Source organism: Anomaloglossus baeobatrachus, chromosome 3, assembly GCF_048569485.1.
Source record: "Anomaloglossus baeobatrachus isolate aAnoBae1 chromosome 3, aAnoBae1.hap1, whole genome shotgun sequence".
In the NCBI taxonomy this organism is placed as follows: domain Eukaryota; kingdom Metazoa; phylum Chordata; class Amphibia; order Anura; family Aromobatidae; genus Anomaloglossus; species Anomaloglossus baeobatrachus.
In genome coordinates, this window is record NC_134355.1 from 327256040 (window position 1) to 327283855 (window position 27816).

At 44.0% G+C, this 27816-nt stretch overlaps 1 protein-coding gene across 3 annotated transcripts in view; it reads left to right on the plus strand.

Annotated features, from left to right (window-relative positions):
• Positions 1-27816, plus strand: part of AK9 (adenylate kinase 9) — a 212329-nt gene that overhangs the window by 166634 nt on the left and 17879 nt on the right. For all 3 annotated transcript variants that reach the window (XM_075340057.1, XM_075340058.1, XM_075340059.1), the window contains 5 exons: positions 12540-12760; positions 13046-13242; positions 21489-21658; positions 21802-21900; positions 22838-22940. In XM_075340057.1, coding sequence (XP_075196172.1) covers positions 12540-12760; positions 13046-13242; positions 21489-21658; positions 21802-21900; positions 22838-22940 — 790 coding nt within the window. The remainder of the gene's footprint in view (positions 1-12539; positions 12761-13045; positions 13243-21488; positions 21659-21801; positions 21901-22837; positions 22941-27816) is intronic.

Here is a 27816-nt window from a genome sequence, read left to right on the forward strand (position 1 = left end):
CAACACAAAGCACTAAAATTTTATACAGGACTATCTTTAGTTATGGTAAGTGACCCTGACTCTTAGAAAGGCATCTGTCCATCTAATAAGATGGACATACTATGACAATTGTGTGTCATACAGTTCTCCTGTTAAAATATTGATTTCACAAATCCATTTCATGATATTAATGAGGAAGATTGAGAAGTCAGAGTTATATAATGCTAATTAATATTTACAGTGGTGCTCAAAAGTTTACATACACCGGCAGATGTTTTGCTTTCTTGGCCTTTTTTCAGAGACTATGAATGATAACACAAAATCTTTTTTCCCACACATGGTTAGTGGTCAGGTGAAGTCATTGATTGTCAAACTACTGTGTTTTCTCTTTTTAAATCATAATGAAAACCAAAAACATCAAATGACCCTGATCAAAAGTTCATATACTCTGGTGATTTTGGCATGATAACATGCACAGACGTTGATACAAATGGGTTTGAATAGCTAATAAAGGTAACAGTCTCACTTGTGATCTGTTTGCTTGTAATCAGTGTGCATAAAAGCTGAGTGAGTTTCTGGGATCCAGACAGACTCTTGCATCTTTCATGCAGCCACTGACGCTTCTGGTTTAAAGCAAAAGAATTGTCAACGGATCTACAGGAAAAGATAGTTGAACTGTATAAAACAAGAAAGGGATACAAAAAGATATCCAAGGAATTGATAATGTCAGTCAGCAGTGATCAAACTGTGATTAACAAATGGAAAATCAGGGGCTCTGTAAAAACCAAACCACGATCAGGTAGACCAACAAAAACTTTGGCCACAACTGCAAGGAAAATTGTTCTGGATGCAAAGAAATAACATCAGCTGAAATACAGAACTCACTGAAAACTAGTGGTGTGGCTGTTTCAAAATGCACAATAAGGAGGAACTTGAAGAAAAATGGGCTGTATGGTCAAATCGCCAGAAGAAAGCCATTACTGTGCACATGCCATAAAATATCTAGCCTACAATACGCCAAACAGCACAGAGACCAGCCTCCAAACTTCTGGAACAAGGTAATTTGGAGTGATGAGACCAAAATCAAACTTTTTGGCCACAACCATAAACATTACATTTTGAGAGGTGTCAACAAGGCCTATGATGAAAGGAACACCATTCCTACAGTAAAGCACGCAGGTGGATCGCTGATGATGTGGGTGTGTGTGAGCTACAAAGGCACAGTCAAAGTTGAAGGCAAGTTGAATTTTAAGGACGCTTTATATGGGACGATTTATCGTGCGTTTGCATGTGCGATCGCACTTGCACCCATCGTTTGTGGGATACGGGCAATTTGTTGCCCGTGTCGCACAAAGTTGTTAACCCCCATCACACGTACTTACCTTCCAAACAACCTTGCTGTGGGCGGCGAACATCCTCTTCCTGAAGGGGGAGGGACGTTCGGCGTCACATCGACGTCACACAGTGGCCGCCCAATAGAAGCGGAGGGGCGGAGATGACGGGATGTAAACATCCCGCCCACCTCCTTCCTTCCGCATTGCCGGCAGGACGCAGGTAAGCTGTAGTTCATCGTTCCCGGGGTGTCACACGGAGCGATGTGTGCTGCCTCGATGAACAACCGGTGCGCAGAAGGACGATCGATTTTTTGAAAATGAGCGTCGTGTCAACGAGCAACGATAAGGTGAGTATTTTTGCTCGTTCACAGTCGCTCGTAGCTGTCACACGCTACGATATGTAAAACGGCGCCGGATGTGCGTCACTATTGACGTGACCCCGACGACATATTGTTTGATATATCGTAGTGTGTAACGAGCCCTTTAGACGTCCAACATGACAATGATCCAAAACACAAAGCCAAGTCAACCTGTCATTAGTAACAGCAGAACAAAGTGAAGGTTCTGGAGTGGTCATCCTTGCCTCCTAACCTCAATATCATTGAGCCACTCTGGGGAAAACTCAAGCGCGCAGTTCATGCAATATAGCCCAGGAATTTACAGGAACTGGAGGCTTTTTGCCAAGAAGAATGGGCAGCTTTACCATCTGAGAAAATAAAGAGCCTCAATGAGCCTCATCCACAACTACCTCAAAAAACATCAAGCTGTCACTGATGTTAGAGGGAGCAATACACGGTATTATAAACTGGGGTATGTGAACATTTGATCAAGGTCTTTTGAATGTTTTTGGTTGTCATTATGATTTAAAAAGAGAAAACACAGTAGTTTGACAATAAATGGCTTCACCCAACCAGTAACCATGAGTGGAAAAAAAAGATTTTGTCTATCATGCATCTCTGAAAAACGGCCAAGAAAGCAACAAATCTGCCAGGGTATGTAAACATTTGAGCACAACTGTATATGCAGTGCTTTGAAAAAGTATTCATGCCCCTTGCACTTTTCCACGTTTTTTGCGTTGTACCAATAAATGTATTTTATTGGGATTTTATGTGATTTACCAACACAAAGTAGAAGTATTTGTGAAGTGTAAAAGAAATAATACTGTGCTTTCCAAAAGTATTGGCACCCCTAAAATTCTGTCAGATAATACTCAGTTTCTTCTTGAAAATGATTGCAATCACAAATTCTTTGGTATTATTATCTTCATTTAATTTGTCTTCAATAAAAAAAAAAAAATTGTTATAAAGCCAAATTGGATATAATTCCACACCAAACATAAAAAAGGGGGTGGACAAAAGAATTGGCACTGTTTGAAAAATCATGTGATGCTTCTCTAATTTGTGTAATTAACAGCACCTGTAACTTACCTGTGGCTCCTAACAGGTGTTGGCAATAACTAAATCACACTTGCAGCCAGTTGACATGGATTAAAGTTAACTCAAGCTCTGTCCTGTATCCTTGTGTGTACCACATTGAGCATGGAGAAAAGAAAGAAGACCAAAGAACTGTCTGAGGACTTGAAAATCCAAATTGTGAGCAATCTCAAGGCTACAAGTCCATCTCCAAAGACCTGAAAGTTCCTGTGTCTACGGTGCGCAGTGTCATCAAGAAGTTTAATGCCCATGGCACTGTGGCTAACCTCCCTAGATGTGGAAGGAAAAGAAAAATTGACAAGAGATTTCAACGTAAGATTGTGCGAATGGTGGATAAAGAACCTCGACTAAGGGGTACTTTGCACACAGAGATAAATCTGCGGTAGATCTGTGGTTGCTGTGAAATTGTGGACAATCAGTGCCAGGTTTGTGGCTGTGTACAAATGGAACAATATGTCCACAATTTCACTGCAACCACAGATCTGCCAAAGATTTATCTCTGTGTGCAAAGTAGCCCTAACATCCAAACAAGTTCAAGCTGCCCTGCAGTCCGAGGGTACAACAGTGTCAACCCGTACTATCCGTCGGCATCTGAATGAAAAGGGACTGTATGGTAGGATATCCAGGAAGACCCCACTTCTTACCCCGAGACATAAAAACGCCAGGCTAGAGTTTGCCAAAACTTACCTGAGAAAGCCTAAAACATTTTGGAACAATGTTCTCTGGTCAGATGAGACAAAAGTAGAGCTTTTTGGAAAAAGCCATCAACATAGAGTTTACAGGAAAAAAAAGAGGCATTCAAAGAAAAGAACACTGTCCCTACAGTCAAACATGGCGGAGGTTCCCTGATGTTTTGGGGTTGCTTTGCTGCCTCTGGCACTGGACTACTTAACCGTGTGCATGGCATTATGAAGTCTGAAGACTACCAACAAATTTTGCAGCATAATGTAGGGCCCAGTGTGAGAAAGCTGGGTCTTCCTCAGAGGTCATGGGTCTTCCAGCAGGACAATGACCCCAAACACACTTCAAAAAGCACTAGAAAATGGTTTGATAGAAAGCACTGGAGACTACTAAAGTGGCCAGCAATGAGTCCAGACCTGAATCCCATAGAACACCTGTGGAGAGATCTCAAAATGGCAGTTTGGAGAAGGCACCCTTCAAATCTCAGGCACCTGGAGCAGTTTGCCAAAGAAGAATGGTATAAAATTCCAGCAGAGCATTGTAAGAAACTAATTGATGGTTACCGGAAGCGGTTGTTCACAGTTATTTTGGCTAAAGGTTGTGCAACCAAGTATTAAGCGGGCTTTACACGCTATGATATTGTTAATGATTTATCGTCGGGGTCACGGTGTTTGTGACGCACATCCGGCGTCATTAACGATATCGTAGTGTGTAACTGTTATGTGCGACCTAAAACTATCGCAAAAGCGGCATAAATCGTTTGCCGCAGAGAGGTTGTCCTAAAACAAAAAATTGTTTACCTCTCATTAGCGATGTTGTTCCTCGTTCCTGCGGCAGCACACATCACTGTGTGTGACACCGCAGGAGCGAGGAACATCTCCTTACCTCCGTCCACCGGCAATGCGGGAGGAAGGAGGTGGGCGGGATGTTTACGTCCCGCTCATCTCCGCCCCTCCGCTTCTATTGGCCGGCTGCCGTGTGACGTCGCTGTGACGTCGCACGACCCGCCCCCTTAGAAAGGAGGCGGATCGCCGGCCAGAGCGACGTCGCAGGACAGGTAAGTCTGTGTGACGGGTGTAAGCGAGGTTGTGTGCGACGGGCAGCGATTTGCCCGTGTCGCACAACCGACCGGGGCAGGTACAATCGCTTGCGATCTCGCTAGCGAGATTGCAGCGTGTAAAGCCCGCTTTAGGCTAAGGGTGCCAATACTTTTGTCTGGCCCATTTTTGGCATTTTGTGTGAAATGATTAATGATTTGATTTTTGTTTCATTCTCTTTTGTGTTTTTTCATTGCAAGCAAAATAAATGAAGATAATAATGCCAAAGAATTTGTGATTGCAATCATTTTCAAGAAGAAACTGAGTATTATCTGACAGAATTGCAGGGGTGCCAATACTTTTGGCCAACACTGTACATGGTTTTGTATATGCTTTAAAAATATAAATCTGAAAACTGTGACAAGCACTTGTATCTAGAGAACACAGGTAATGTTTGGGAGATGAGACTGGGACAAGCAGACTAATGAAGAAAGTGGTCTTGTCAAATATTGCAACTTTATTTCCCTGGGCAGTGGGTAATCAGTGAAGGGACTGGTAGAGGATAAAGGCATTAGAGGTATGAAGAATACAGGGGGAGAAAGATTTAACAGGCAGTATAATGAAGATTAATTGGAGGTTGAGGAAAGGACGTTATAAGAGGGTTTGTTTGGACAAAGTTGAGGAAGGTGCAATTTTTTTGTGCTGCGACACCCAAACCCCAAATACTCAGATTGTATACCTACAATGATGGCCAGAGTTCTGTGCATTAGTGCTCCATCACATTACCTTAAACAGCAGTATCACTAATACAGACAGTGCCAAATAATGCTTCTGTGCCGCCCCAGTCTTCCGATCACATCTAGTCTGTAAGATATTTTATACTCAAGAGAACTAGCAAGTAGCCATGTTAGAAGTCTCTCATAATTGGCTTTGGCTAGAGCACCCGACTCTTCTTGGTAGCGGCTCCTCTCCCAGAGAACAATAGAACATTGGAAATCCATAGACTTTTTTGGCGGATTCAGCTGACATTAATCGAATGTGTATCGGGACCTATGAGCACACTAATTGGAAATTACTGACTATACGGGTCTACTGAGTTTCTCATCAATATCCTTGAGATGTCTAAAATATACCTAATTTAGAGGAAACCTGCCGGGTTAGTCCCCAGCTAATTTTGTCAAAGTATGTTTTCTCTGAAGCGCTGTAGCATTTCAGTCTAAAACATACCTGGCTGCAATAACGTAGCCAGTTTTCGATTCATGCTTGCCGTGGTTCGGGCATCATGACCCAGAAGATAGGTTCCCTTTAAGATTGTGTATTAGAGATTCAATTCTAAAGTCAAAATTCAAGGGGCGTGGCCAGCAGGCAGCATGAGCGGTCGCATCTGAGAGCAGCTCCGCAGTCCAACGCTGATAAATACTATTAATCCTGCCGAAATTGGTGCCTAAATACACCTCCGGATTACCTGTGGTGCGGTGAGCATTCTGATCGGTACCATGAGCAGAGGTCACAGCGCAGCGGCGGCTGAAAAGCTGAGGAAGTTTGCTCGGGACTCCCAGCAAGATGGCGCCGGCAAACAGGCAGAGCGGGAAACCAGTGAGGCGGAGGAGGAGGAGAGCATGGAGGACGGATCCAAGGAACCGCAGGAGCTAACCTTGCAGCAAGTTACTTCGCAGTTACTTGCGGCGATCCAGGATTCAAAAGTGTCGCTGACGGGCAAAATCGAGGAGGTTAAGATTGATGTGGGACTCCTCCGGCTGGACCTGCAAAATCTGAGAGAGCGGGTAAAGGAGACGGAGCAGCGGATCTCCACGCTGGAAGACGACGCAAGAGCGACGCCGGGCAGATTGTCCTCTTTGGAGAGCGCGGCAAATAACTGGGCGCAAAGGGCTGACGATCTGGAAAACCGCCTGCGTCGTAATAATTTAAGAATTCTGGGGATGCCGGAGAGGGCAGAAGGGAGCGACCCATGTAAGTTCATGGAAACATGGCTCTCTGAAACTTTCCCTGATGCGACGCTGTCAGCGGCATTCGCTATAGAAAGAGCCCACCGGGTACCGGCCAGACCTCCTCCCCCGGGAGCGCAGCCTAGACCTCTCCTGGCCCGACTGTTGAGCAGCAGGGATAGAGATGCGATCCTTGGTGCGGCGCGACGCAAAGGCCCGATCCTACATAATAATGCTCCCATACTGATTTTTCCTGACTTCTCTGCGTCTCTCCAGAAAACGAGAGCCTCCTTCATTCAGGTGAAAAAGCGCCTTAGAGATTACCATATTGCTTATTCCATGATCTTCCCGGCTCGTCTCAGAGTGGTTCATCAAGAGCGATCCTTGTTCTTTACATCTCCTGTGGAGGCGGATGACTGGATCAATACACTGAAGAGGAAGCGCTGATGCGTTACAGCCATGAGCGACGCCGAGAGGATCGCTGTTGTGATGGCATCGTGGTTCTGATTGTTTATTTCATGTCCTTTGGATTGAGGTCGGTGATACGATTCCTTTTCCTGGGACGCCTGAAATCGCTGTTGCGATAGTTTTAGGATCATCCTATGCAGATATTCGGCGTCCCTCGATATTGAAGGCGCGATATATTTTTGTTCCTCCATCCCTCCTACCATGCGAGTGGAGCGATGTTCGGGATCGCAGTTGCGTCTGCGTCCTGCTCCTTTGGTTCCAGTTTGTGGAGAAATTGACGATTCCATCAGGATGCGCTGGTGCGCTTGCGTCCCCCGGAAGCATGTGAGTTACTGGATGTGTTTATTATTGGCCTTCCATTGTGCCGGTTTCCAGGTTGGCCCCCCCCTCAAGGCTGGGCAGCTGGAGGTGGTGCCTCTGGGTGGGTCGGGACCTGAGCTCACTGCGATTATTACTAAGCCCTGTTTGAGTTCTGGAATACTCATCGCTGGTGGGACCGGATTGAACTGTCTTCAGGCGGGACATGTGCCAGAACGCTGCTGCGGCGCCGTGACCACTGTCATGCGATCTTGAATTATCCTGCATCTTGCGATCCAAAAGGGGACTTTACTCCGGGTTTGCAGTATTTGGCAACGCACTTAAGTTCAGGATGCTGAATTCTGTCTTTAGAGCTATACTAAGGTTTTTTGGGGTCACCATACATGATAGTCACTTATAATTTGAGATTGCCTGCAAATTCTCCTTCCATTTCCTTTACATTCCTCTCTCTTCTTCCCCCCTCTCAGTCTCAATTACTTGTTTAATCCCTCAGCCCCTTTATCTCATCCTCATACCCATCTTTGCTATTCTATTCCTATCTACCTCTAAGTCTTCTTTGCTATTTTCTCCAATTTCCCTCCTCAACCTCCCTCTCTCTTCTTCAGTTTCCACCCAGTATGCCCTCCGTTACCTCTCTTCTTCTTATATTTCTATATTCCCTCCTCCTCACACTCTCTCTTCTTCCGCCCATCTTAATTTCTTTCCTCTTTCTTCTCTTCCCTTACCCCTTTCTCTCTTCCTTACCCCCCCTTTTTTTTTTTTTTTCTCTCTCTCTTTACTACTCTCCTTTCTCTTTTCTCTTCTTTTTCTCTCTTCCCATATTTCTATGCCTACTCACTCTGGGTTCTCTTACCTACGTACGATTAAAGGTTATGTTGCAGGATAACTCAATACGTTGGACTGCAGGAGAAGCTTAAGTCCTTGTTTGAGGACACCCCCGTACCAAGTACACCATCTTGCCACGTTGGTTCACCCTGGTCGTTACTAGGGACACCCTCTCCTGGTCACACTACTGGATCAGTTCTTTCGGCTGTGTGTTTGCAACCGATAGTTTGTATTTAAGGGTACGTTTGCCCAAGTTCTACTGTGGGTTAAGTTTTTGACATTTCCCTATTAATTCAGTACGAGATACATTTCAATGGCTTTAAGCTTGATGACATGGAATGTTAGGGGGCTGGGCACATCCAGGAAACGGGCGGCAGTATTTGCACATATCAAAAAATCCAAAGCTCAGATTGTATGTTTACAAGAGACCCATTTGTTGTTGGAAACCACGAGAGTGCTCCAGAAGCCTTGGGTTCAATGGTCAGCTCACTCTGTTCATTCCTCATATTCGAGGGGAGTATCGGTACTAGTCCATAAAGCATTGCGGTGGGACCCGGGTAAGATTATAAAGGATATTGATGGGAGGTATGTGTTTATCCAGGCTCACATCGATGGGATCATGATAGTGATCTTGGCCATATACATCCCCCCTGCGATGGGAATCTCAATTTTGTATGAAGCGGCTAAGTTTGCCTCACAATTCCCACAAGCCTTGGTGCTCTGCATGGGGGACTTCAATTTGATTAGTAACACAGGGCTGGATAGATTCAACACCCGACAGGTCCCGATCTCCCCCACGATGCAAACTAGACTGAGTGCATTCCTACAGGAGGTGGGGTGGTGTGACATGTGGCGGTTTTTTAACCCAGTACTGAGAGAATACACATGTTATACCCCAGGGAAAAACTCATTGTCTAGAATTGATTACATCTGTGGAAATGAAAGAGTCTGTGCCCATATACAATCGGTGTGTCATCTACCCAGATCAGTATCAGACCACTCTCCGGTATTTGTCAGCATTAAGTGGGAGGGTTGTAAGTCTCGTAAAGTGTCACGGAAGATTAACCCTTGGTGGCTGTCACTCTTTGGTACCAATGATAGGATTCCTGATCAGCTCAGGGCATACACCGAGACGAACTCCGTGGAAGAGAATCACTCGGCCTACTGGGACGCGCTTAAGGCGTATTTGAGGGGATGCTGTCACTCTTCTATCTCTTATGTCAAGAAACAGGCGGCCAGAGAGGAGGAGGAATTGGCCACTCAAAATAGAATGCTTGAACATAGATTTACCTCAGACCCTTCTGAAGGAAACAGATTCCAGTGGCTACAGGCTGGGAGGAAATATCTTTTGTTCCTGCAGGATAAGGCTAAGAGGCATGTCTTCTTCATGAACCAGAGATATTTTGAGCAAGGGAACCAATCTAGTAGTTTACTAGCGTTCCTGGTGCGCCAATCCACTAGCTCACCTGCGGTCCTTAAGATCAGAGACTCCGGTGGCGAATCAATCACCTCCGTCACTGGCATCCTGAAGGTGTTTCTGGACTTCTATAGGAACCTATATGAGTCCAGGCTGGCTGTGTCAAGGGAGGAGATCACTGAATACTTGCGGGATCTGGAGCTTCCCAGATTGACTTTGGCCCAGAGGTCGGCCTTGGATGAGCCCATTAGCATGGAAGAGATGGTGGAGGCGATGGGAGCCCTCAATAGGGGTAAGGCGTCTGGCCCAGACGGACTCCCGATTGAGATATTCGACAAGTATAGGGGGGAGCTGATTCCAGCTCTCCTGGAGACGGCTGAGGCTTCGTTCCGCAGGGGACGGTTGCCTGATTCCTTCTATGAGGCAACCATCGTGCTACTATTGAAACCAGATAAGGATCCACTGGATTGTGGCTCATACAGACCGATCTCTCTGTTGAACTCTGATTACAAAATTCTTACCAAAATTCTAGCAACTAGACTCAATAAAGTGATCTCCTCCATAATACATGAGGATCAGTCTGGATTCATTCCGGGTAGAAGTACCTCGGATAATCTGAGGAGGGCACAGGTGATTCTACAGATGGGCACCAAGTTAGAGGAGGATTGGGCTTTGGTCTCCTTGGATGCGGCCAAGGCCTTTGACTCTATAGAATGGCCATACCTGCTGGAGGTACTGCGGGCATTTGGTTTCGGCAACGATTTTATTAGATGGATTGAGATTATTTATAAAGCCCCAACGGCTAACATTCAGGTGGGAGGCGGAGTATCGGAAACCTTCCATTTGGGGAGGGGAACTAGGCAGGGATGTCCTCTATCCCCTCTTCTGTTCGCCCTCGCCATGGAACCGTTGGCAGTGCGCATTCGGACGGACCCAATCTACCGGGGAGTGAGACATCGTAAGGGAGATGAACGTTTGTCTCTGTATGCAGACGACCTGTTATTGTTTGCTTCGGATCCGGATTCCTCCATTCCTAGAGCCGTAGAGTTAATCGACCGATTCGGGGAGTTCTCGGGCCTGTCAATAAATTGGTCAAAATCGTACCTTCTCTTCCTATCCCGGGACAGGGAGGAAATGATGAATACCCACATCTGTAGAGTTCCAGTGGTGGATCATTTTAAATACCTGGGGATTATATTGACGGGAAACCCTTCGGAGATGATAGCAAGAAACATTGCCCCCTTATTATCACACCTCGGGGAGAAATTTAACAGATGGAGCCAACTCCCGCTCTCAGTGGCGGGAAGGATTAATCTCCTTAAAATGATAGTGCAACCAAAGTGTCTTTACATAACCCAACATGTATTCGTACAGATTCCCCGCTCTTTCTTTCGGTCCCTGGAATCTTTGATGATCACCTTTGTCTGGGGTCCTTCCAGATCAAGGGTCCAGTTGGCCAAATTGCAGAGACCCAAGGACATGGGGGGTATGGCCCTTCCTGATCTGTACTTATACTATTTGGCCGGACAATTGAAATATTTGGGACATTGGACACTTCCTGGGGTGAGGGGTTCTCCGGAGGGTCTTCTGGCAGAGTTCACAGGTATGGATCTCCTATGGCCATTGTTGATGGACCACAAGAGGGCTCCTGAGGGTCGTGTCCTCCCAATACACAAACTGGGGGCCAGGGTCTGGCGGGAGGCTAAAACCATTTTTGGTTTCCATGATATGCCAACTGAGATACCAATATGGGATAACCTGGACCTTCCACACTTTTGTGGGCTGCCGGGGTTTGGCGAATGGAGGAATCGAGGAATAGTCTCCTTGGGATCACTGGTCCGGGATGGTGATCTCCGCCCCTTTGCGCAGCTGCGTGCAGAATTCGATTTGCCGGAATCTCATGGGTTTCAGTATCTCCAGATTAGGCACGCCTTTCGGGCTCAGTTCTCTGGTCGTGGGATTAGATTCTCTTCCTTTCCAGTCATTGGAATTATCAGATCACAGGGCCCTGGAGGCCTCATTTCCAAACTGTATTCCTCCCTTATCCGGGCCAAGGCCATGAACAGTCCTCTTTCTGTCCGGGAGAGGTGGAGTGTCAGGATCCCTGAAATTGATGATGTAGTGTGGGACGACATTGTCGAATCCCACACGCTAGTCTCTCCTGCAGTCAATAATAGACTGATTCAGCTATACATAATACACCAAAGTTATATGACTCCTCAAAGATTGAACAAGATGAAAAAGGCGAATAATCTGGTGGGGGTGGGTTGTCCAAGATGCGGGAGAGACGGTGCTGATTTCTGGCACATGATATGGGATTGCCGGGTCATTCTCTCCTATTGGAGCGAGGTTGTAACGACTTTATCCACCATACTTCAGAAAGGAGTTGCTCTGTGCCCAATTCTGTGTCTGTTTGGGGTGGTGGACGTACGCTCCTGGTCCCAAAATGAAAATTTGCTAATAAAAAAGGTATTATTTTTGGCCCGGAAGGGCATTATACTAAACTGGATGGGCATCCACCCGCCAACTAGAGCCTCATGGATTGCGTTGGTAAATGCTATAATTCCGTCAGAACACTATGTTTATAAGATAAGGGGATCATTAAATAAATTTGACAAAATATGGGGTAGATGGATGGGCTCGCCCTTGACCGGTGGATCGCCCGGCTCCCTAGCTGATAGCCTACAGTCGGTACTGGCGTGATAGTAACTAATGGTATTCTGATGGGTGGAAAGGAGAAATACGTGGTTTATGATATAATGTATTGGGGATATTACGAGACCTCTGTAATCTGGGTTGCGCTTCTCTTATTGAGGTGGGCTTTTCGCCCCAGAATGGATATGTTTCATGAACTGACACCTCTGCAATGATTAATGTGCTAAGGCCAGATTGAATGTAATAGTTGTGGATTTAATTGATGTTGCTTTATTACTATGCTTATCAAACAGTATACGTGTATGCTTGTAAAGTACAAATTGCTGACTTATCCTATAATGTAATGTCTTACTTAACCTTCAATAAAACGAGTTTAAAAAAAAAAAAAAAAAAAGTCAAAATTCAAACTCTCACTATTTCTTTTGCCTTATATCTTCTTTCCACAGCAGGCCATACCCTTTGCATGACAGCGCCCAGATATTAACAGTACGTAACTCCAATTATAAGCAGGAAATTAACCATTTCAAGGAGTATTATGTAACACAACATCAAAACTGGTGTGAAGTAGATGCAATGCGCAGCAAGTGGTGGGTGTCCAACAGGATTATTGAAGAGGTCCACGCAAGTATTAATCAAATACAAACCTACCTGGGAAAAATAAAGGAAGGTGTGTGTTTTTCATTTTCCGTTTGTACATAGATATTGTCTGTGAAGCTAGTTTGCTCATTCATTCATCCTGTCATAAAAGGTTTAACGGCTTTGTCCGTTCATTTAATTGCATATTGCACATTGGCCAGTCTGAACCATAGGCCACAGTTTTGTTTGTTATTCCCTGGAAAAGTGTCCATACTTGTCACAAGTTTTATGACCTATTTTGTGGCCTTAAGACTTTGTGCTTTATGACAATATTTTTATTACCTGAGCTTTAAATTGTTTAACCTGTTTTGTGCAGGTAACGCTGCTGCCATCGCTGACTTCTGCATCACTCCTCAGGAGCTGCTGTCTCGGCTGGGAGACTTTGGACAATACTGTCCTGTCAGTCTGGCACAAAGGGGGGAGCTCGTCAACTGTTCTGTAACATCATCCCTGCAGTTTGCAGCTGAGTTCCGTGGGCACTACTACAAGATGGCTTCACAAGAGGAGCTTGATGTAAGTCACAATCATTTTCATCCATTTATAGTGGATATATTAGTAGGGAGTAACGTAATCTGAAAATTATAATCTTATAGCTAGTCTATCTCATGATTAGAGCTGGTGAGCCTAAACACAAAGTTGATTAATCAGTTGTTTAGAAGAAAGAGCTACCAGTGGTATTCATGCATGCTGGAGACATGTAAGAAATAGTAGTGATAATGGGGCAGTAGCAGTAATGCTTTGGAAGAATAATATCTATATTCGCTATATAAGTGAGTAAAATAAATAAAAATAAATGTCAGAATGCCTTGTATGCTCTCCGGACCCCGAAGTAAAGGAATGCCCAACATGCAGATTTCGTTACTTAGAACATTAATGTTTGTACATGTAATGTTCATATACAGTACAGACCAAAAGTTTGGACACACCTTCTCATCTCTAGAACAACTAATAGGCTGGGGCCACACGGGGACTACTGCATGAGACTCGGCTCATGCTGGCAGTACAGCAGAGCCGAGTGTCATGCATGTGTCCTTGCAACTGAGGTCCGTTCGTGCGAGCAGACCTCAGCTGCGGGGGGCGGGCCGGCACTCAGGAGGGGAGGGAGGGATTTCTCTGCCTCTCTCCTGCATAGCCGGCTATAGCCATTCTCGCACTGCACTAGCAGTACACCGGTGTACCGCGAGTGCAGTGCGATTTTTCTCTCGCCCCATTCACTTGAATGGGTGCGAGAGAAAGAGTCTCAGCTTACAATCGCAGCATGCTGCGATTGTTTTCTCGGTCCGATTAGGGCTGAGAAAATAATCGCTCATGTGTGCTGACACACAGGCTAGAATTGGTCCGAGGGGAATGCGATGTTTTATCGCACTCCACTCGCACCGATTTTCTCGCCGTGTGGCTTAGGCCTTAAGAGGAGACTTTGTACAGCAGGCCTTCATTGTAAAATAGCTGCTAGGAAACCACTGCGAAGGACAGGCAACAAGCAGAAGAGACTTGTTTGGGCTAAAGAACACAAGGAATCTACATTAGATCAGTGGCTAAGGCCGGCTTTATATATATATATATATATATATATATATATATATATATATATATATATATATACAACTATGTGTGTGTGTATATGTACTGTATATACAGTACAGACCAAAAGTTTGGACACACCTTCTCGTTTAAAGAGTTTTCTTTATTTTCATGACTCTACAAATTGTAGATTCACATTGAAGGCATCAAAACTATGAATTAAAACATGTGGAATAAAATACTTAACAAGTGTGAAACAACTGGAAACATGTCTTATATTCTAGGTTCTTCAAAGTAGCCACCTTTTGCTTTGATTACTGCTTTGCACACTCTTGGCATTCTCTTGATGAGCTTCAAGAGGTAGTCACCGGAAATGGTTTTCACTTCACAGGTGTGCCCTGTCAGGTTTAATTAGTGGTATTTCTTGCCTTATAAATGGGGTTGGCACCATCAGTTGTTTTGTGCAGAAGTCTGGTGGATACACAGCTTATGGTCCTACTGAATAGACTTTTAGAATTTGTATTATGGCAAGAAAAAAGCAGCTAAGTAAAGAAAAAACGAGTGGCCATCATTACTTTAAGAAATGAGGGTCAGTCAGTCCGAAACACTGGGAAAACTTTGAAAGTGTCCCCAAGTGCAGTGGCAAAAACCATCAAACGCTACAAAGAAACTGGCTCACATGAGGACCGCCCCAGGAAAGGAAGACCAAGAGTCACTTCTGCTGCGGAGGATAAGTTTATCCGAGTCACCAGCCTCAGAAATCTCAGGGTAAAAGCAGCTCAGATTAGAGACCAGGTCAATGCCACACAGAGTTCTAGCAGCAGACACATCTCTAGAACAACTGTTAAGAGGAGACTTATGCAGCAGGCCTTCATGGTAAAATAGCTGCTAGGAAACCACTGCTAAGGACAAGCAACAAGCAGAAGAGACTTGTTTGTGCTAAAGAACACAAGGAATCTACATTAGACCAGTGAAAATCTGTGCTTTGGTCTGATGAGTCCAAATTTGAGATCTTTGCATCCAACCACCGTGTCTTGGTAGAAAAGGTGAACGGATGGACTCTACATGCCTGGTTCTCACCGTTAAGCATGGAAGAGGAGGTATGATGGTGTGGGGGTGCTTTGCTGGTGACACTGTTGGGGATTTATTCAAAATTGAAGGCATACAGATCCAGCATGCCTGCCACGCCATCTTGCAGCCATATGCTATTCCATCCGGTTTGCGTTTAGATGAACTATCATTTATTTTTCAACAAGACAATGACTCCAAACACACCTCCAGGATGTGTAAGGGCTATTTGACTAAGAAGGAGAGTGATGGGATGCTATGCCAGATGACCTGGCCTCCACAGTCACCAGACCTGAACACAATCAAGATGGTTTGGGGTGAGCTGGACTGCAGAGTGAAGGCAAAAGGGCCAACAAGTGCTAAGCATCTCTGGAAACTCCTTCAAGACTGTTGGAAAACCATTTCCGGTGACTACCTCTTGAAGCTCATCAAGAGAATGCCAGAAGTGTGCAAAGCAGTAATCAAAGCAAAAGGTGGCTACTTTGAAGAACCTACAATATAAGACATATTTTCAGTTGTTTCACCCTTTTTAAGTATTTCATTCCACATGTTTTAATTCATAACTTTGATGCCTTCAATGTGAATCTACGATTTTTAGAGTCATGAAAATACAGAAAACTCTTTGAATGAGAAAGTGTGTCCAAACTTTTTTACTGTATGTATTATTAAAAATGCAGACACACAGGTTGTAGAAAGAATTTTTACACAGATGATTGATTTACTTTTTTTTACATTCATAAATTGCAACCATCATCCAAGTGTGCACAGCTGCCTATCACGTGACCAGGCACCACTGAATACACAAATAAACTCCTGTAAACCAAAAAGCAGTAAAGAAAAAAGAACATCATCAAGCCGCTGCACCTCTAGCAAGGTCGCACGTTTGTCCGAATCTCTGTGCTCTCCTAAGCTGAAACAAGAGGCAGCTTTAACTCTTCAGCGTTGGAAGAGGGCAGGAGGGCTGGATCCAGGAATCTTGCCTGCTTCAGCCCAGCGCTTGCATGCTGTAAAGCAAAGAGCTTGTAAGCACGTGCTCCTTGCCTAGGTAACCAATCATTTCTTTTACATTACAGCGGTGACCAGTAAACTATAAGATTAAAATTACTTCCAAACTTGAGATCAGAGAGGATTTTTAATAAGAGGTAAATTGTAATGTTGTTTATTTTTACAAGCACTTTGCCATTTACATACTTGCAGCAACGTGACCGCTGTTCCCGGCTCTGACACCGGAGAATCCCCAGAGCGCACAGAGCCGGAGATGTGAAGATTCACAAGTCTACAGTCACATTGAGTGTCTGCAGTCTTGTTCTTTTAGACCTGATGACACCTTTAAATCACCCAACTTACTGCCCCTTAAGTCTTCAGTTTGTCTCGCTTAATTCTATAGATATGTTACCGTTCAGCATTATGCACAGATGGTGGGTAGAAAAGCACTACAATCTGCTTTATGTCATTAAAGGGTATGTAACAAAATTAGACGTTTTTCCCTGTATATAAGATAGGGAGTCGATCCCTCGGGGTCTGACTGCTAGGAGAAGGGGGCTCTAAATTATGAGCATAAACACCTCTGCTTGAGACAACCTAAAGAGGGAAGGGCACAACCCTGTGGGATCTCCCGGTATACCAAAACATACTATGTCAACAGGAAAAGAGCGTATACCATAGCAGGGATCACCAAACACATGTATTAAATAGATACAAAATCTTTATTTGAAAGCACAGAAAACGCACTACCAAACACACTGGTAGTGTGGGACACACATGAATTGTACATTAAAAACAATTAAAAAGCCAATCAGGCATACAGTTCAAGGTCAGAACCCTTTATGAAAAGATAGTGGCATATAATATGCTCATAAGGCCTCTCTATAATGGAACCGGTAGGTAAAGAAAATTAACAATGAAACCTATGATTAGACATTATATCTGTAATGACAATGCTACATACGAGCAGAGCACAAATGTTCACATATAACACCGCAAGGAGACAGAGATAAGTCAAAAACCAAAAGGTCTAACAAGTACATATATAAAGGCAATTAGAGCTTATACCAAGGTTATAATACCGTTAGTTTAGCAAGTTAGTGCTGGCCCATTATGATACAATACAGTGCACGTACACGAATTCTGTCCTATGCATACTGGATATTGTTAGAATACGATGGGTATGTGCAGATTCGAACATCAAATGCTCAAACCAGGTATAGCATTACATAGACTGATGGTAAGCAGACTTATAATAGCCAAGTAATAGCTGAAAATTTGATGTATATGCACAGTATATGAAAAACAGTGCTGAATAAACGCACAGTAGCACACTGTTCACATATGGTTCCCAAGAAACACAGGTGCACCTGTGTTCAAGGAACTAAAAGGACAAGTATTAAAGCAGTAAAGTGTATTAACCACCTAGGAATTGACTGAGCCAATAGTGCTCAGGTTACCTGCTACATAACGGGATAAGCAGACTCGCAGTCCTAACGAAAAATCAGTAGTCACGTGCGTGATGCGTCAAAATACAAAGCAGAGTATAAGGTCCCATAGAAGGCTACTGCTCTAACAGAAGTGTGCAAGCAACCTATGAAGGGCCATTATGGAATTCCACAAACAGGCCCCAAATGTAATACCTAACCGGGCAAAAAGTAGAGAGAGGGTGGGTTCTGGCGTGGTTACCCTTCCCCAAGCGTATCGCCACTTATGGAAGTGGCTTCCTCAGGGGAAAGAAAGGGGCAAAGCACAGATCACTGTGTGCCCTATTTAACTAACATAATTAATTTAATAAACACTTACCAGTGTGTAGTTTGTGGGAGGCTTAGCGCTTGTTTGAACTGATGGCGGCCACCATCTTGGCTGAATCATGTGGTTCAGACCCATCACTTAGAATAAGTTTATACTGCGCATGCGCGAGAGAAGCGATGTCAGAGAATAATGCGCGGAAAGCGCAGCGTTGTAAACATTTCACAGTGACCAAAGAACAGGAATGCGCTCAGAATTACACTCAAAGTTACAGAATGTAGTGCTTAACATCGCGCAAGTATGATACGAACAGCACTAATGATGTTCAAAACAGGGTGTATTTTTAATGCACCTTCAGACTGCTTACAATGCGCATACACTGGAGCCACAGCGCTAGAGGCATGGCACGCTAACCAAAAACAAGGGAATAAAGACCCTCCTGATTGCTACATGACGGATCACATAACAGCAGTTGTGGTATAGGGCCTTATAGTATATGTCACACTCAGATAGTTCCAAAGCTGTTTATATTACAAGGCACAACATAACGCAGCGCTAAAAACAGTTGTAAAAAATTGCAAGAAAATTGACAAAAGGGGAGGCAATTACACATCGATCTTATAGTCACATAGAAGCGGATCAGAGTGAAAGGCGATTAAATTTAACAACAATCTAATCCCATGCAACCCTCTATTAATAAGGTTGCGTGTGCGCAAGAGGCATAGTATTGAAAGTATTAGAAGAATGACATACAATTATTATATATCTTGCATATCCATATCCAATTGCAGATGGCTCTCGTATCCATGACAAAAGTCAAGTGGAGAGGGTTGTAATGGAAGGCATAGAGGTCTAAATCAGGTTACAATTGGATATGGAGCAAAGACACATGAGCAATGGGTCAGGAAACCAACTTCAACTAAAAAAAACACGCGTACACATGTGGCAAAACCACCAAAAGTAGCCCCAGAAATGCACATTTGGGCCCAACGCTTCTTTGAAAAAAGGGGGGGAAGGGGGGGGAGAGGGAAGGGAGGGGAGGGGGCCTGTCTGAGCCTCTAGGATTGGAAAGAATATGTTGGACCCTGAATATGTAGAAAAATAAACAACCCAGACTGTATTCAACACCCGCCAATATCAACTACATTCAGAATATTAATGAAACAAGTGCATATAAACTTACATCGTTCTTACTGGTATGAGTTTCAACATACATAATACAGGTCATACATCACTTGGGAGATAAACAGTGACGAGTTACAGTAAGGATGTATAAGGCCCAGTTGGGACAGGCATCAGCAACATGTACAGAGGAGGAAAAATCTAAAGACAGGTCAAAATAGAGTCTCCTTCTTCCTTAGCCTTTCTTCGGTGGGACAATTTGTGAGGTGAAACGCATTGTCAGATATCACAGTATCTTCTCTAATCTTTACTCTCCCCACAAGTCCAATCCATGGAAAGGTAATGGAATAGAAGACTTCTTGGTCCAAAAGGGGTCATCCAGTTCTGGAGTCACGATAAACTTGTGCAGCGAAATTACGTATTGTCTTTGCACGGTTTAATCTTCTTTTTTGCTTTCTTGAGAGTTGATATACTGGAAGAAGGGATAAAGTCATGAGGCAAGGCATAGAACAGATTTTACATGGTATTATAAAACCCTGTATACATGAGTTCCTCATTCAGTCCAAGAGGGGCCAAGCTCTTAAGATTGTAAATCCATGTGGATTCTTTCCGAAGTAGTTCTTTCACACAGTCCCCTCCCCTAATATTTTGGTGAACTAAATCCACCACTAAAACTTTAAGGTTGGAAGGGCGCCCCCATGATGGGTAAAAAAGTGCGCAGCCACTGAGGTCAGTGTTTTACCTTTCTTTACGTCCGTCTCAGCGGTGTTTATGTTAGACAGGTGCTGCTGGATCCTTCTCCTTACCTCTTGTGTTGTTTGACCCACATAGAGTTTGGGGCATTCGCAAATAAGGACGTAAATGGCGTTCCTGGAGCGACAGTTGTATTATGCTCGACTTGCGATGTACCTAGGAGGAATCGGTAGGAGAATATGGTCTTCGGCAACCATGTAAGGGCAGACTGTGCAGGCCCCATAAGGGAAAGTGCCTTTCAGTTTGATGCCTGAGCCCAGGCTATGTACAGGTCTTCTGAAATGGCTTGTGGATAGAAAACCTCCCAAATTCTGCGCCCTTCTAGCCACCAATCTGGGTTTGGCGTCTAGGAACTGGGACAATTTCTTGTCACTGCGTAAAATATCCCAGTTATTCTGGAGCAATTTATAGAGATCCTGCCACTGATTGTTAAAAGGAGTTATCATACTCACTGTGGCAATCCTCTGTCGGTTTTTTTGGTCGTAGGAGAGACTCCCGTGGGAGGGTTTTGCACTGTTGCAGAGCACTGGAAATGATGTTTTTTGGGTATCCCCTCTTCTGAAACCTGTCAGACAAGTTACAGGCATGCAGATTAAAATCAATACTATCACTACAGTTTCTTCTCACTCTCATAAGTTGCCCTTTGGGAATTGCATTCTTTACATGTAAAGGGTGAAAACCCCTGTAGTGAAGCAGACTGTTGCTAGCTGTTGGTTTTCGGTAAAGTGTGGTGCAGATCGTATTATTCTCTCGATGGAGTTGGAGGTCCAGGAATTCTACTGACTCAGATGAAATACTCGAGGTCAACTTGATGTTCAAGTTATTCTCGTTGAGGACCGAGATGAATTCTTTACATTCTTCAGTAGACCCGGACCACAAGAGAAGCACATCGTCAATGTACCTAAACCACTGAACCACAATGTGAAGATTCACAAGTCTACAGTCACATTGAGTGTCTGCAGTCTTGTCCTTTTAGACCTGATGACACCTTTAAATCACCCAACTTACTGCCCCTTAAGTTTTCAGTTTGTCTCGCTTAATTCTATAGATATGTTACCGTTCAGCATTATGCACAGATGGAGGGTAGAAAAGCAGTACAATCTGCTTTAATGTCATTAAAGGGTATGTAACAAAATTAGAAGTTTTTCCCTGTATATAAGATAAGGAATCGATCCGGGGGGGGGGGGGGGTCTGACTTCTAGGAGAACGAGGCTCTAAATTATGAGCATAAACACCTCTGCTCCATCAATTGTCTATGGGAACACAGGAAATAGCCGAGAATGGTGCTCAGCTGTTTTCCTGGATTCAAAATGAATCCTGCAGACGTGTGCATGCTCGGCTTCCGCCCTAATCATATGGGGCTCTTTAGTGCGCCGTTCTCGGGATTGGTGGGAGTCCCAGCAGTCTGGAAAATATCCCCTATCCTATTGATAGGGGGTAACTTCTAATCTTGGTACATACGGTTAAGTAATTTAGCATACTCCTCTTTTGATTGATGGCAAACCTATTCTGGTGTATTAAACAGTAACAACCACAATAGTATGTTGTATCTTTCCCAGGTTTTCTTACAAGCTCCAGAGTTATACGTGCCTCCGTTAGCACCACGTCCACTTCCTCTTCCTGAAATGTTACCCAAGAGGTTAACAGTGCCTGATGTGAAATCAAAGTTCCCAAAAAATGCAGAGATGAAGGGATACTGTCCAGTTTCATATGTGGATGGGAACAAAAGGTCTGTACATATACACGCATACAAAATAATATTTTATTCTAGTAAGATAAATAATAGAAATGACATTATTTTCAAGTAATACCAGTGGCAGAACCTGGTTATGTTGTATCATAATATATAATCTGCTGATCTGTATTTCATAGGTATGAAGCGCTCGTCTCTGGACACATTGAAAATGCTGTGGAATACAGAGATAAAATATATATTTTTGAAAGTGAAGAAAAGTTACAACGATTTATGAGGTAAATACATGATTTCCATTGACCCATGCTCATATATACATTTTAAATGAAAGCAATCATAGCTACATTTACTTGCTTGTCTTTTAGAAGACTAATTTAGTCCTAATAACTAAAGAATGAATGAAGAGGAGCTGACGCACTCTGGAGCTGCCACTATACAATGAGTGCAGCTGTGTTGTTCTGGCTTCATTCACTATGTACATTCGGCCACCAGCATAACTGAAAACCGCTGAACTGCAGAGTGCCCGCTGATCTATTATCGATGACCTATCTTAAGGATAGATCATCAATATCATAAGTCGGCACAACCCCTTTAAGTAATGAATTGTGATTGTTCTGCAAAAACGTTTGATACTTGCAGTAATTATGAAATATTTATCTTGTAGTAACTAACAGATTCTTTTGCTTGCCCTTTTCTTGATTTATACTTAAAGGGAATCTGTCACCAGGTTTTCGTTACCTAATCTGAGAGCATTATAATGTAGAGACAGAGAGACTGATTTCAGCATTGTGTCACTTACGTGGGCTGCTTGCTGTAGGTTTGATAAAATCACTTTTATCAGCAGGAGATATTCATTAGAGGACTAGTAAATCTGCTGCCATGAAGTCCTCCATATTCACAAACTATAACCCTGCGTCACCACTGATTGGTAGCTTTCTGCCTATGCACAGTTTACACAACTGTCAATCTGCTAAATCAAATCAAATTGAGATTTCTTTCAAAACTGCAGCAAGCAGCCAAGTAAGTGATGACTGGCTGGAATTGGGGTCATTGCCGCTATGTCATGCTGCTTTCAGATGGGGTAGCAAAAACCCAATGACAGATTCTCTTTAAGGCACGTATATTTGGTGATTAGAAAAATATTTCTAGCTAAGCAGTACTGTCAATTTTCAGTAATTCATGCCTCAAATATAATACTTGTGGGTTTTTTTGCAGACTCCCGGAAAAATATTGGAACCATAAGCTTCCTTCCAAACTCCCTCCAAAGATGGAACCAATAATGCTGACTTCTCTTCCCTTAACTGGATATTTAGAACAGGTAAATAGCTTATATGATGCAACTTAAATTAACCTATGTGTAATTATTAGGGAGTTGCAGTTACCAAAATGTACTTGATTTAAAGCATTACATTAAAGCGGTTTAAGAACCATTTTTATAAAGTGGCATGCAAGTTTGGGCAGCCCTGGTAAAAATTACTGTTATTGCAAACAATTAAGCAAGTTGAAGATGAAATCATCTCTAAAAGGCATAAAGTTATTCTAAGCAGCTGCCTAGCACTCTAAAAATGAAAATGGCGGAGGCCCACAAAGCAGGAGAAGGCTTTAAAGATAGCAAAGCGTTATCAAATTGCCCTTTCCTCAGTTTGAATTGTAATTAAGAAATGGCAGTTAACAGGAACAGTGGACGTCAAGATAAGGTCTGGAACACCAAGCAAAATTTCTGTGAGAGCTGCTCCTAGGATTGCTAGAGAGGCAAATCAGAACCCCCGCTTGACTGCAAAAGACCTTCAGGAAGATTTAGCAGACTTTGCAGTTGTGGTATATTGTTCTACTGTTCAGAGAAACCTGCACAAATATGGCCTTCATGGAAGAGTCAACAGAACAAAACTGCTCCTGTGTCCTCACCATAAAATTCAGCATTAGAAGTATCGAAAAGAACATCTAAACAAGTCTGATGCCTTTTGTAAACAAGTTCTGTGGTTAATATAGAACTTTTTGACCACAATGATCAAAGGTATGTGTGGATAAAAAAGGGAACAAAATATCAGGAAAAGTATATCTCACCAATCATTAACCATGGGGGTGGATCAGTCATGCTTTGGAGTTGTGTTGCAGCCAATGGAATGGGTAATATTTAATGGGTAAATGGAACAATGAATGAAATTCAACAAATTTTGAAGGCAAACATAACACCATCTGTAAAAAAGCTGAAGTTGAAAAGAGAAGGGCTTCTACAAAAGGATAATGATCCTAAATAAACATCAAAATCCACAATAGACTACCTTAAAAGGCACAAGGTGAAGGTTTTACACTTGTCCTCACAATCCCCAGACCTGAACATAATTGAAAATCTGTAACTAGACTTCAAAAGACCATACCATGCATACAAGATGACCCAGGAATCTCACAGAACTGGAAGACTTTTCCAAGGAAGAATGGATGAAAATTCCTCATACAAGACTTGAAAGACTCTTGGTTGGCTACAAAAGGCATTTACAAACTGTGATACTTGCCAAAAGGGGTGATACAAGGTACTAACCATGCAGAGTGCACAAACCTTTGTGTCAGCCCATTGTCCTTTTTTGTTCATTTAAGGCTATGTGCCCACGTGTGTGCGCTCTGCACTGCAGCGTAAAAGTCACTGCATGTCCGCTTCAGAGTGCAGCTGAAAAGCTCCGTTCTGAAACTTTCGTGACTGCAGAATTCGTGCGCTCTGGATGCTGCCTCTCCCTATAGACGGAATGGAGACAGCATGCAAAGCGCACGAAAGAAGTGACATGTTGCTTTTTAGAACGCAGCGATTTGGCAGCATGCAAATCGCTGCGTTCTAAAACACCACGTGGGCATGGACAATGCACAATCTTCATAGATTGTACAGGGGACGCAGGACGCATGCAGTTACGCTGCAGTGCAATACGCAGCGTAACTGCATGCAAATACGCAATGTGGGCACAGAGCCTAAAAAGGTAAAAGATGAAAAAAATGGAAATGTGTCATCTTTAACTTTATGCCTTTTAGAGATCATTTCATCTTCAACTTGCTTAACTTAATCAAAACATAGAAAAATTGGAGTAACACACCCACTAAAAACATATTCTTTATTCAAGATTAATTACAAAAATATAGCAAACGTATAGACAGCATTACATAGGTCAGATTTTTACAGAGGAAATATCAGACATAAATCCCACTACACTGTGTGCAGAATTAGTAGGCAAAGAGTATTTTGATCACATGATACTTTATACATGTTGTCCTACTCCAAGCTGTATAGGCTTCAGAGCCAACTACCAATTAAGTAAATCAGGTGATGTGCATCTCTGTAATGAGGAGGGGTGTGGTGTAATGACATTAACACTCTATATAAGGTGCGCTTAATTATTAGGCAACTTCCTTTCCTTTGGCAAAATAGGTCAGAAGAGAGATTTGACGGGCTCTGAAAAGTCCAATATTGTAAGATGTCTTGTAGAGGGATGCAGCAGTCTTCAAATTGCCAAACTGTTGAAGCGTGATCCCCGAACAATCAAGCGTTTCATGGCAAATAGCCAACAGGGTCGCAAGAAGCATGTTGGGCAAAAAAGGCGCAAAATAACTGCCCATGAATTGAGGAAAATCAAGTGTGAAGCTGCCAAGATGCCATTTGCCAACAGTTTGGCCATATTTCAGAGCTGCAACGTTACTGGAGTATCAAAAAGCACAAGGTGTGCCATACTCAGGGACATGGCCAAGGTAAGGAAGGCTGAAAAATGACCACCTTTGAACAAGAAACATCAGATAAAACGTCTGGGCCAAGAAATATCTTAAGACTGATTTTTCAAAGGTTTTATGGACTGATGAAATGAGAGTGACTCTTGATGGGCCAGATGGATGGGGCCAGAGGCTGGATCAGTAAAGGGCAGAGAGCTCCACTCCGACTGAGATGCCAACAAGGTGGAGGTGGGTACTGGTATGGGCTGGTATCATCAAACTTGTGGGACCTTTTTGGGTTGAGGATGGAGTGAAGCTCAACTCCCAGACCTACTGCCAGTTTCTGGAAGACAACTTCTGCAAGCAGTGGTACAGGAAGAAGTCGCTATCGTTCAAGAAAAACATGATTTTCTTGCAGGAAAATGCTCCATCACATGCATCCAACTACTCCACAGCATGGCTGGCCAGTAAAGGTCTAAAAGATGAAAAAATAATGACATGGCCCCCTTGTTTGTGAAGCCCACCTGCAGTAGTCGCCCCAGGGACATCACTCCATCTTCAGGGACATTACAGGGTCTTCTTTTGGGATATTTGGCAACCGGTAAGTTAGTTTTTATTATCGTGACGCCACTCACGGTTTGCGGTCAGGGATATGGGTGACCGCCACTGCAGTTTTATCGAGCGTCTGGGGCTGATGGAGTCTGCAGTCGGATGGTGTGGCCTCACATGAGTGAGGCTGGCCCCAGGGGCTCAGGTGTGTAGTACACCAGGTTCCAGAATAACTCAGGCTCAGTGCGGAGAGTCTTTCAACTTGTTTTTACTCACTTTTGCTGTTATCGTGAGGTAACCCGGGCGATGCTGAGACAAACCAGGTAGAACCAGGAACTCCTTCAGGCTGATCTGTGGGTAACCATTAACTCGCCTTCCTAGCACTTCTTTGTTCGGATAACCCCTAACTTGAAGTACCGTGGGGTCTATCCAGGGAGTCGCTACTGCCTTTTCTCCCTTTTTGGCCCGTTTGCCGGCAGCGTGGACCAAGTGAGATGGCTTCAAGCTCTGTCTCCTTATGGGTCCCTGCGTTGCTGCTGAGGCTCGGACTCTGTATGGTTGGTGAGGTACCTCTAGTCCCCTCACCGGCAGGTTTAGCAGATCAATAAATGGACGTCTACTCTAGGGACCTGTTCCCCGTGCGTGCCTAGTCACCAACAGTCCCCGTACTCGACTGCCTCTCTCCAGTTGTCTTTCTGACTGACTCACTGGTAACCGTTCTCCCCGCTAACGGCTACTTCACGTGCAGGGTCTGACTAGCGTGTGCACGCGTCTGCGTCTCTTAGCAACCGCCGCTCACTGCTATCAGACTGGCTCGCTCCACTTCTTTCCTGATAGCCTCTGCAGCTTAGCTTCCAGCCCCTCCACTATACTCCTTGACAAGAATTGAAGGCTAGTCTTCTCAGAGGCTAGCCAAGGGTCCCATCTAATGGTGTGGGAGACCTGGTTGCTATGTGTCTGTGCGTACACACCTCATTCTGGCCTTTGGAATTACCTGGAAGCACTGTCCCAGCGTGGGTGCAGTACTCAGTGGTGCCTGACTAGGTCAGGAGCGCTACATTCCCCCTTGGTTATCATCAGCACGTCCTCGGGCTGCAAAGACAAGAAAATTAAATACAACTCTTCCCATACAGGGGAGTAATTTACATTTAAAACATACCAGGTACCATTCTACCACCACCCACCACCCACGAGTCCTGGACCCACCCAGAAACTTCCCGGAGGCAGGTCATCGGTTCCTTTGGTGACCAGGTCTGGGTCATCTGTATCCCAGACCTTTCCTCCAATCTTCCTCTCCTGAGGATGGTGGCGTAGGGTAGGCCCCATAAACAGGCGTACCCACTTCTTTGCGTTGGAGAGCAGGCCCCATAAACAGGCGTGCTCCCTGGTGGTGCAGAGCCATGCCCCTCAACAGGCAGACTTCGAGGTTGGTGCCACTGAAGTGACTTTTTATACTGCGAGAGTTTGTAGTTATAGCCAGTTAATAACCTGTGGTCCATTTTTTTTTTAAAGTGCACGTAACCAGTTGCTAAAGAATATTTTAAAAAGTTCTCGCAAAAGTTCTTGCGGGCACAATTTCTTGAACGTTACTTAACTTTAAAACATGTTAAACATTACTTTTCAAACATTTTTAAACTAAACTTTTTCTATAAAGACATTTTAGACTTAAATAGATTTACGCCTTCCAAGGCCAGTGCTTAGCACTTCAGTGCACTGACTCTTGGAGGTTGCATCATGGGCGTCCCCTGGTGGTGATGACTCTGGGGACCTGGTATAAGCTGTGGGGGTGGAGTCTGAGCTCACTAAGGTTTCCCTTGGACACTGTACCACGTCCAAGGCAAACCAGCCTCTCACTTCCATATGCCCTGTGTATTCCACAACATCCCCCATATACAAGTCACGACCTGGGTGACCCCGCTGCAGGTGGGACTATACGTCCCGCCGAGACACAAAGATTC